Here is a 12095-nt window from a genome sequence, read left to right on the forward strand (position 1 = left end):
CACGTAGCCGAATAATATTTAACTAAGAAGGGAGCAAGAAAAACGTAGAACACCGACACACTACGTCTCATGATAATGCTAGAGTAACACTCGAAAGCAACAAGGCAAAGACCCCGTTACCCTAAACGCTACGCACCTCCAGCGCGAGGAGCACATCGTCAGCACACGCTTGTGGCGAGCAATGCATAATAGTGAATCCAGACAACTGCGCGACTCATCTAAGAAAACAGTGGTGCGACAGGTATTCATCAAACAGTTCAAGGAAGGGGATGTAATGCACTTACCGTGAAATCTCCAGGTTTGAGTGCGGCGAACCATAACACGTCCACAAAGTCGCCGAATTGCGCGGGATCTGCCTGGTCTCGCTCACTGCGCATGCGCCAGGGGTGCCTTCACGCGGACAGCGTCCCACGGGAGCGCGGGAAAGAAGTTCACGTGATCTTCCGCCTCTCCGAATGAAAGGGCTGCATTGACTGCGCCTGCGCTGCGCGCCGGCTATGTCTGCTCGTTCGGGTGCGGAGGAGGGGTTTACGGCAAAACGGCAACGACGGCTCGCGAGCGGCTCTGGTCCCGTTGGCGCTCCCTGTAATTTTACGGTTTTTTTTAACAGTGATATATCTGGGGTTTAGGAGCAGCTCGCAAGATCTACGACATCTTGAAATGTATTGAACGCTTTATTTCAAGCACAACAGTACAAAAACAATTTTCCAGGCGCGTTTTTGCAGTCACATAGTTATGAAGCACTCGCTCGCGCCTCATATATGATTTCCGTCTTAAAACGGGCAAAAACTTCTTTAGGAGAGTTGATGTCCTACAGCACTCGTTCTTTCCATGGAAAGCAAACTTTACATAGAGGACGTTTTGAAGAGTTGGAAGGGACATGTTCTTTCTTAGGCCTGATTTCGTGAGGGATACGTGACAGAATACTTTCTCCACGGCGGCATTCGACATGGGCAGTGTTGGGAGCGCGATGGCAAGCTCGGATAGCAACGGAAACAGAGCTGCTCCTGCGCATCGATCTTGGCCTTGTTCGGAACATACATTGTCCAAAATCCGCTGTATTTTGTTATGGCTCATTGTGCTTTAAGAAGCTTTCACGTTTCGCAGAAAGGCCTCCTTTGTTATATCCTGTCCGCGTACTCTACACAACAACGCGTCCACTAAGTCACCACGACACCAAAGTATCCGCCGGAGTATAGCAGACGCTCCCGCCGGCGACCGGTGCCGCATGTGCGTCGCCGTCAATATTTTGTGCGGCGGTAATCTGGCCAATCAGAGTACGCCGCTCTGCGGCAGATCTGGAAGGGCCAGGTTTTGGAAATACGCATCCGGCGTAGCACGCGTTATCAGGCGACAACATGTTTTGAGTTGCCCTTAGTACAATTTTTCCTCGGACGAGGTGCCTCTTGTAGGAGGATTGTGGGAAACTCGAGAAAATAAGAGACGCCAGTAGGTAGCTGAAAGAGCTTCGGAGCATAAAATAAGCCACAATTAATACAAAAGCGATGTCGTCGGAGCTGAATCTAGGTCACGGTAGCTCACGACCACGAATCTCCACGCAGAAAATCCCTAAGAGCGGGAATATAGAATGGGTGGACTGTCGCTTCGTGTTCACGCTGAAGCATTTTTTGTACATCTACTCTATACCAAGGGGAGAAAAAAGCGGGTTTGCGTTAGGATTTAAAATAGCCCAAAAATAGCCACATAGCCATCCGCCAAATTTCGACGCCAAATGCATGACAAAGTAGCCCAATTTGGCTATTAATAGCCCAACCTGGCAACCCTGATTAACAACCGGTGGAGCTATCGACTGCATGACCCGCTATGCAGAAACCAAATCTGTTCCTGAGGCCACCGCAAGAGAAGTTGCGAACTTTTTCCTCACCTCCATACTACTACGCCATGCCGCTCCGCAGTCCATTACCAGCGACCGTGGCACCCCCTTCATTGCAAACCTTCTGCACGAGGTCCTCAGGCTCGTCAGCACGATTCATCATGTGACGCTTATCATCCGCAGGCTAACGGCCTCACCGAGCGGCTGAATCGCACACTAGCTAACATGATGTCCATGTACATTGCCGACGACCACACCAACTGGGATGAAATCCTTCCTTACGTCACCTACGCCTACAATACCGCACGTCAAACAACTACAGGATTTTCTACCTACTATCTCCTCTATGCTCACGACCCTCTCACTACTCTCGACACTGTTTTGCCATATATTCACTCACCTCTGGACCCCTTCGCCTCTGAGATCATTTGTCGAGCCGAAGACGCCCGTCGACTCGCCCGGCTCCAAACTCCGCAATCGCAACAGCTACGACAACTTCGTCACGCGGATACCCACATACCAGTGTGTTATAATATTGGCGACCTTGTGTTACTCAAGACACTAATTCGCCAGTCTGGAAAATGTGAAAAACTCCTACCTAAATTCACCGCTCCACATCGCGTCCATACGTCGTCTTTCCGACATAAACTACGAGCTGGTTCCAATATCTCCGCCCTGCGACCACCGCTTCAGACCACAAGACATCGCTCACGTCTCCTGCATCAAGCCTTACTCGCGCCAACCCTAACCATTCTACAGTACCGGATGACCGGCACTACCACCACCGGGGGGAACTGTTACGAAGACGACGACGCACATCTTTGGGAAATAGGGGCGCGCGCTGCATGTTTTCGCCACGCGAGCTGAGAGCAATTCGCCTGTTCCGCCATTGATCGCCTCTGATCTTCCCACATCGCACCATCAAATACGTCTCTCATAAACACCCTCACAATATATATATATATATATATATATATATATATATATATATATATATATATATATATATATATATATATATATATATATATATACAACACGGGCACTTCACGTCATCGTACGTGGTCTCCGAGGGGGATATAAACGAATATGTGCAGATGAATGAACCGTACTTAATCCAATGAATTAAAGAATCCAAGTTTTCAGGAACCCGCCGAAAGCCAAAAATTGGCGGAGCCAGGATTAGAATTAGAATTAGCTATAATTATATCAACACAACATATTGACGGCGACGCACATGCGGCACCGGTCGCCGGCGGGAGCGTCTGCTATACTCCGGCGGATAATTTGGTGTCGTGGTGACTTAGTGGACGCGTTGTTGTGTAGAGTACGCGGAAAGATATAACAAAGGAGGCCTTTCCGCGAAACGTGAAAGCTTCTTAAAGCACAATGAGCCATAACAAAATACAACAGATTTTAGACAATGTATATTCCGAAGGGGGTGCCACGGTCGCTGGTAATGGACTGCGGAGCGGCATGGCGTAGTAGTATGGAGGTGAGGAAAAAGTTCGCAACTTCTCTTGCGGTGGCCTCAGGAACAGATTTGGTTTCTGCATAGCGGGTCATGCAGTCGATAGCTCCACCGGTTGTTAATACCCATTCTATATTCCCGCCAGTCAAAACGAGAACACTTCGTTTTCCTTTTCTTTCAATCAAAGAAAAAATGGCCGAAAAGAAGAATTGGAAAAAAGCTAACCGTTTAGCGGGTATCTACTCAACTAATTTCTCGCTTAACAGTTTAATATATACCGATAAAAAAGCAGCGAATAGTATTGAAGTGATGAAATATATCATTATTAACGTCATTATTATCACAGAACCAGTTTTTGGGACATGTGGTTGGACATAAGCCAACTATACCTGGTGTCATGTGAAGCCAATGAGAGGCCCAATGTTAAGCGTTTGCTCGTGTCACATTAAACGTTGAAGCGAGAAAAAGAAAACAACAGTGCGGCACCGATTAGAAGATCTCAATTAAATGTCCATAAAAAAAGACGGCAATGACCCTTTCGAACTGTGAATGCCCTTCGGTTCTACACCATTAAATTTATAAATAAATTCAGATTTTTTTATTTTTTTATCTCTGGTGGTTCGAAAGCCCCCTTGGAGTATAATAAAATTAAAATCCGAACGTCCGTTATGTCCTGCGGAGTTTAAGTGACGAGAAACTGGTCCGGCAACGTGTTTACGTATGTCACTTTTTTGTAAATTCAAGCATTTTCTTATGGTTGTTTTAGTTTCTCCTATGTACTGATTTGGGCATTTGTTGCATTGAATCAAATTAATAACATTTTCCGAATTACAGTCAAAGGTATTATGTTCCAGTTGAAGTTATTTGCTGTGCTACGAATAGAATTAGCTATAATTATATGAACACATAAACCGCATTGGATATTATTGCATTTTATGTAACCAAGAGGGACCAGGCTACGTCCGATGGAGTTTCGGGACTGTCTAAAAAAATTCAATAAATTACGTGGTCTCTTAAACGCTATACCAGGTGGTCGAGGGATAACAGCCTTTAAAGCAGTGTCCATGTGTAAACGAATCATGTTTCGTCTAAGAATATTTTTTTTATGTTTGGAAGTTTTAGTGGTAAGATAAGATTAGTCGTAATTCATAGTTATTTCTTTTCGGTCGCTCTACTAAACACGCGTTTCGAGAGATTGTTCCACTTTTTGATATTGAATTATTTATTAAAGGTAAGGGGTATTTACGGTTAATGAAATCCTCTCCTAGTGTTATAGCGTTTATATCAAAATCCTCATCATCTGAACATAAGCGTCTTAATCGTAGCATTTGGCTCTATGGTATACCTTTTTTGTTTTGTATTGGATGACAGCTTTTATAATGCATAAATTGTCGTCTATTTGTAGGTTTTCGATATAAGGTTGTTTTCAAACCATTTTCAGTAAGTCGGTGGAAAGGCCGCTACGGCGCGAGTCTTCTCAGGGTCAGGACTTACACCTTCGTTGCTCACCACGTGGCCCAGGAACTTCAATTCGCCGTAGGCAAACCGGCACTTCGTCGGCTTGAGGGTGAGTCCTGCGGTCCTGATTGCCTCTAAAACGGCCCGAAGGCGTCGCAAATGCTCGTCGAAGTTGGCCGAGAATACCACGACGTCATCGAGGTAAACGAGACAGCTCTGCCACTTGAGGCCTGCCAGGACGGTGTCCATGACACGTTGGAACGTTGCCGGCGCCGTGCACAGTCCGAAGGGCATCACCTTAAACTCATACAGTCCGTCCGGCGTGACGAAGGCCGTCTTCTCACGATCTCGTTCGTCGACCTCAATCTGCCAGTACCCGCTCTTCAAGTCCATCGACGAAAAGTATCGGGCGTGGCGTAGTCGGCCCAGGGTGTCGTCGATGCGTGGCAGTGGGTAGACGTCCTTTTTTGTTACGGCGTTCAGTCGGCGATAGTCCACGCAGAACCGAAGAGTCCCGTCTTTCTTTTTCACCAGGACTACCGGTGAAGCCCACGGACTGCTTGAGGGCTGAATGATGTCGTCGTTGAGCATCTCCTGTACTTGTTCATGAATGGCCTCTCGTTCCTTTGGGGAGACCCGGTACGGCGGCCGATGCACAGGGAGCGCGTCCTCGTTCGTAATGATGCGGTGTTTCGCAACTGTTGTCTGGCGCACCCTCGACGTCGTCGCAAAGCAGTCGCCGAACTCGGCGAGGAGGTCTCCGAGCTGTCGTCGTTCCGTGGCGCTGAGCTTGGGGTTAACGTCAAGCTGTTGCGGCACTGTACTGGACGGCTGACATGGCGAGGGCTCTTCGGAGATCGCGGCGATTTCGGCGTCGGCCCGGAGTTCCTCGACGTGTCCTATAGTGGCCCCTTTCGTGAGATGCTGCGCCTCCGGTCGAAAGTTCGTCGCGAGGACCACACAACGTCCATCCTGCAGCTCTGCTACGCCCCTTGCGACGCCTATTCCTCTTCCGAGAAGCAGTTGCCCGTCGCCCCCCGATCGCCGACAACTTTCCATGGCGAAATCTATGAAGACGTCGAGGACTGGATCCTTCACTATGAGCGCGTCGCCCGCCACAACGGATGGAACGCCGAGCAGCGCCTCCAGAACCTCTACTTCTCGCTGGAAGGCACCGCGAGGCACTGGTTCGAAAACCACGAGGCTTCGCTTACATCGTGGGATATCTGCGCTGCCGAGTTGAGGCGAACATTCTCGAACCAACACCGGCGACAGAATGCGGAGGACCTGCTCCAGACGCGGACACAAGCCCCCGACGAAAGCGTGACAAGCTACGTTGAAGACGTGCTACGACTCTGTACACGCGCCGACCCTCAAGCCACCGAGGAGAAGAAGTTGCGCTTCCTCATGAGGGGCGTCAAGAGTGAAATCTTCGGTGGCCTTTTCCGCAGCCCCCCGACGACGGTAGATGGCTTCGTGGCCGAGGCAACCAACATCGAGCGAGCGCTGTTGGCCAGAGCTGTGCACTATCAACGACGTACCGGTGTGTCAACGGTTCCGGCTGTCTCACCACCTCGCTCCGATGTCAATAGTATCGGCATCGAACACCTGCGGCAGATAATCCGCGACGTCGTTCGAGAAGAAATCAGGAAGGTTCTGCCCACTGCCGATCGCCCTGCCTCGCTTTCTATGGCGGAAGTAGTGCGGGAGGAGGTGCAGCGAGCCTTCCAGCAGGAGGCTCCCGTCGACCTGCCACCACCGGAACAACCAACGGTGAGCTACGCCGCCATGGCTCGACGACCGCCAGTTCCTGCCCGTCAACCTCCTGCGCCTCAACGACGAGACACACCAGCACCGCCGTACCTCCGACGTCTCGAAGACCGACCTCAGTGCGTCCGGCGAGAACAACCGGCGCCCAGGAAGACTGACGTGTGGCGGACGGCTGATCGACGCCCCCTGTGCTACCACTGTGGTGAAGCAGACCACATCTACCGACGATGCCCCTACCGACAGCTGGGCTTACGAGGGTTTGCGCCCAACGACCCTCGACCACGTCTTGGAGAGCGACCTCGGGACATCGAAGACTACCTCCGCCGCTCTTCATCTCCTGAGTCGTCTCGCCGCCGAGCATTCCGTTCACCATCTCCCCGACGCTCGCCATCGCCCTTCCGCCGGTCCCGCCGAGAAAGCCTGTCCCCCTTGCCTCGCCGGGAAAACTGAGTGCGGCAATACCGGGAGGTGGTATTGCCGGTGACGAACGACGCCAATATCCTCCACTAACGTCGGGGGGCTCCCACACTAGCGACGAAACGGATAGGAGCGACGCTTCTGTGACGGTGTCGAATAACCTCGACGTTACCATCGACGGCCACGACGCGAAGGCACTTGTCGACACCGGAGCAGACTATTCCGTTTTAAGTGGGAAGCTCTCTCGCCGCCTTCGGAAAGTGATGACGCCGTGGGATGGCCCGAAAATACGAACCGCCGGCGGACATCTCATCACGCCAGTGGGAAGGTGTACTGCGCGCGTGGACATCTACGGAGAGTCTTGCCCCGTCAAATTCGTCGTCCTCAAAGACTGTTCGAGAGACGTCATCCTTGGCATGGACTTCCTTTGTGAGTACGGTGCCGTGATCGACCTTGGAGCAAACAGGTGGACGCTGCGAAAGCCCGTGCTACCTCCGGAGGAATCCAAAACGTCGCCAGCCGCCGTCCGAGTCATTGCGGACCACGTGAACCTGCCGCCACGGTCGAGTGTTCTTGTGCCCGTCGTTACCGACGCAGTTGCCAGCGGGAAAGTCCTTCTGGAAGGCAACGTCCAACTGCTTCTCGGAAGAGGAATAGGCGTCGCAAGGGGCGTAGCAGAGCTGCAGGATGGACGTTGTGTGGTCCTCGCGACGAACTTTCGACCGTTGCGGGATAATGCCGCCCGCAGAGCCGAGAAGGCAACGCTTGGTCACGGTCTTCTAGAAGACTCCCGGTCATTCTCGCAGCAGGCGTAACTGTCCCTCTGCTTTGTTATTCTCGAAAGTGCCAGTTCATCCTCGCCCCGAGCGCGCGACGCTCGAACCTGCTTTGCCGAACTTTCGAGATAGTGACGCACGGTAGATAAGCAGCTGCCCGCGACTTTGTCGAGTCAGTCTCAGTCTCGCCCCAGCGCTCGATTCTGCTGACACGCCGACTTCGACGCCCGCGACGCTCTGCTTTCTTCTGTTTCCTTCTTTATTTTTGGCACAAGTTCGCCACATTAAACGTTTATTTATTTCTGTTTATTTCTTGTTTATTGGTCACGACTCACCACCCGTGACATTATCTTAATATCTAGAAACTCTATTTCTGTATCGGGGTATTTATATGTAAATTTAATATGTGGATTAAAATTGTTGGCAAAATTAATAAATTCAAAGAGTTTATCTTTCCCATTATTCCAAATGATAAATATGTCGTCGGGGACACGTTTATAAAAAAAGGGGTTTATGCGGAAAGGAGTTAAATATCCGCCCCTCTAAAGACATCATATATATATATTTGCATAGGAGGGACAGAAACGTGATCCCATCGCTGCGCCATGTATTTGTAGATAGTTGAGTAATGCGGATTCTTGGGCGAGTTTGTACTGAAGCTTGGGGAACATAATAGCGCTTCACGACAGGGACGAAGAGTAGGAACGAGACAACACAATGCGCTAACTTCAACTGGTTTAATCGTCAGAAAATCAAGGGTATCAATACTCTGCATCATCGCGCCATTCAGCCAATCCCATGCCACGCCACTGATCGCAAGAAATGTGTTTCTTTGTCGCCCAAATCAACCGACACCACGCTGACACATCGATCCCCGTAGTTTTTTATCAGGTCTGCCTCTATAAAGAAGCACCTTGCCTCAGGCAGAACCCTGCCTGAGGCAAGGTTCTGCCAACCTCCACGGTCGTTTCTTCCCAAAATTTTATCAAACAATTCCCTGGTTTCCCCAAGATGTTCAGGGAATGTGTTAATTTGCTTGAATGGTGAGATTATCGTTACGGAGCACCTTAAGAATAGAATTATGTAGTTGGGTGGCCATTTAAAGGTTAAATTTGCTTCGTTAAAACCTTTTTACATAATTAAACTGTGTTACTTTGGCCTTGGGTGGTCCCCTAAATTCGCTGTTGTTCCCACTGGAGATTACCTCTGGTCCCTATAACATCCAAAGAAGCCTTTTTCCCGCTGCACTCGGCCGGCACGAGGAGGAAAAAGGGAAGGAACGTGTCTCTACAACCCACTGAGACCCAATTAAAGTCAATCCCTAGATTCGAACAAATTTCTCTTTGTCCCTAGAATATAATGCAACTCCCTAGATATAGGGCAAAATCCTTAAGGTTTTCAGCACTGGCTCTGTCTCTACATGTCTTATTCTTTCGTGTTTTTCAAATTGCCGCAGAACGAAGGCGTGTTCGGGAACATAACCGGAAACTCTCCGGTCTCCTTCTGCACTACACTGCGCAGGTGACAGGCAAGGCGGTGTAAAAGTTCAGAAGACGGCTACAATTTGTGTTATTTTTGATACAAAGGAGAGCTCATCTACTAAAATATTTACCAGTTCCTTCACTAGGAGTGAAAAAACTCCCGCAATTATTAGACCCAAGTCTCATAATCACCGTAACTCATGATTTACCAGACCTCTGCCCCTCTTCAAAAAGGCATTGCTTATTTTTTACTTCAAAAGATATGCATATATTACTTTGTTAAAAATTTAAATGTTTATTATATCAAACAATCTAAATACAACTCAAATTAAGCAAATATGGACTTCTAATAGATCGGTTTAGCCCACCAAGTGAGTACCCTATAACAATATGGCAAACTTCTCAGATCATTTTAGAAAGAACTTATTCCGAATTGAAACGTGATAAATAAGTTCAATTCGGGTAAGAAATCCACAGATTCTGAAATATTCTATTTTTAACAAAATATTTTCGAAATTGACTTTAACCGAAGAAGTGGAGACATAGCTATATTCCCTGTAAGTATTATAGACGGCAATCATACTGTAGTAGTCAATACTAATTAGAACCCTAGAACGTATACTTTTTAAGGCTATGCCCGACATTATTTTTTTTTTTTTTTTGCATTAGGTTATATGAACCATTTTTGCAATACTTGAACTTGCAATCACCATAATATGCCGCCGTAATATTAGTCCAGAGGATGTTATAAGTGACTCGCAGCGTGCAACAAGAAGAAGCACATGCTTATTTTAAAACTTTTATATTCTTCAAGAATAAGTTGAATATCCCGCAGTCTTGCCTATGAGCGTTTTGTGCTTATGGCATGTTATACTTTCCCTATTTATAAAATTAAAACAAAGTGCTCGCATATTGTACGAATAGCCACGAAGGGGAATATAGTATTTTTCATAAAATACTGCTGCCAGAAAGTCATATAAACCCTAGTAAATTAATCTGATATGAATAAACATTTCTCTGTCAATTAAACGCATAGGATCAAATAAGATCACATAAAAGCATAAAAGAACTTTATAAGATCATATAAGGAAAATAGAATATTATCTAAGAAGTTAAAAGTAACTTCTTATCAGTTTGGTATAACTTCTTATATTATCTTATATTGCTTTTATGTACTCTCATAAGGTTCTCGTATGCTTTTCGCATCGATAACAACGACATGAAAAGATCAGTGAGAGAGACCATTAGGATAAAGACGTCTGCCGAATGCATCAGTCAAACATCCGTCCACTTAAGTTCAGACGCCGAAAATATTTTGCGGCTGACTGGTTTGAGGGAACCGGGATGACATCGGGGTGTCGCGGTGCGTGTGTGTTGACAGGAGATTTGTCGGCGGCTTTGTGACTGGTTTGGGAGCACCGGAGTGACCTCGGGATGTCGCTGTGTATGAGCGTTAACACAAGATTTGTCGGCAAATTCGAGTTGGCGACGTCTGAGCTTATTTTTGACTGGAATGTACGGGGGCCTCGGAAAAGGAAGAGGGAAGGGGTAAGGGGTTTCGGGAAGAGAAAAGAAAAAAGAGGGGGACAAAGGGTGGCGAGTGACATGTATGTTTGTCCTATGAAATAAAGTTTGTAGCTGCGTTTGAGACTTCGTCCGTGTCGTTGTGTGTTTGTCCCTGGTCCGCATCGCCAGTCTCGGGTTTACAGCTCTGCTCAATTTACACCAGCTAGCCTGCACCCTCACCGTTGCCACATTCTGATTCCCTTCGCGCTGACTCATCTATCAACTTCCAGGTGATTCAACGTCGGTCCAGATCTGAAGCCGAGAACAACTACTTCGAGAAAGTTATCAAACATTACGAGAGTGGATTTAAAACACAGGGGGGAGCTTCGTGGATAGGCAAGTACAAATGTATAACTCCTTCTGTATTAGCATCCCAGAAAAGGCAACCCAAACCTGGAGCACAAAACAACTGCTTTTAAATGGCGACCTTAGAAATTGCAACGGTAGCGCGACAGCTTTTTGTCACAGGAATGACTGGTTCGGGGCAGTCGCTTCCGGACCAGTTTTTTCGGACCGGAGGCAGAGTCACTTGGTCCCTGAACTAGTCAGCAGCGCCTCGAACATCCGGCACTTCTGCGGCAGTTGCAACAAACATGCCTGTCATTTCGCGGCAACGTAACTAGATTTGCTATAACTAACGTTTGGTCGCTGTAAGGAGCATAAATAAAGAGCCACAGTGGTTTCTGTGGTAGCTCTGATCAGCGCTATTTAATAGTACTCATTTCTCTATAACAAGCAGCATCCATGTTTGAAGGAGCCCCCAAAAATAAACTCAATCTGATAGCCAATCCGTGGCTTATGACTTCACAGGTACGTATATTGTACCGCAAACAAAAAAAAAAAACAAGAAAAAAAAAACGCATCTCCACGTTGTGAATGATGTTGATTGGGGCGAAGCTTTGGTGGTGCGTGTCTGCGTAGACGCTGAGCCGCAGCATGCCGAGCCTTTCGTTCGTTTTCATCCATGTCACGCTGCGGTCAAATGCTCAAATGCGTAAATAACCACTTTCCATACCACACATTCTCTTTCTGACATGGATGAAAACGAACGAAAGGCTCGGCATGCTGCGGCTCAGCGTCTACGCAGACAAGCACCACAAGAGCTTCGCCCGAATCAACATCATCCACCACGTGGAGATGCGGTCGTTTTTTTTTTTTTGTCCTACACGAGCACGGGAGCACGTGCTCACGTGCTCGTGAGCACGTGAGCGCGTAAGCTCACGAGCAGGAGCACGAGCCCCCGACGCCGGACATCGGACGGACATACGGACATTTATTTTTATTTATTTATTTACATACCTCTAAAGGCTCCAAAGGAGCAT

At 48.0% G+C, this 12095-nt stretch overlaps 1 protein-coding gene across 1 annotated transcript in view; it reads left to right on the forward strand.

Moving 5' to 3' along the window:
- Window positions 1-12095, forward strand: part of LOC121046821 (ficolin-1-like) — a 118363-nt gene that overhangs the window by 65774 nt on the left and 40494 nt on the right. The window contains exon 3 of the mRNA XM_042288220.1: window positions 11004-11109. Within this exon, the coding sequence (XP_042144154.1) occupies window positions 11004-11109 (106 nt within the window). The remainder of the gene's footprint in view (window positions 1-11003; window positions 11110-12095) is intronic.

The sequence above is a fragment of the Ixodes scapularis genome, unplaced genomic scaffold (assembly GCF_016920785.2).
Source record: "Ixodes scapularis isolate PalLabHiFi unplaced genomic scaffold, ASM1692078v2 ptg001274l_1___fragment_1__unscaffolded, whole genome shotgun sequence".
NCBI classification, from domain to species: domain Eukaryota; kingdom Metazoa; phylum Arthropoda; class Arachnida; order Ixodida; family Ixodidae; genus Ixodes; species Ixodes scapularis.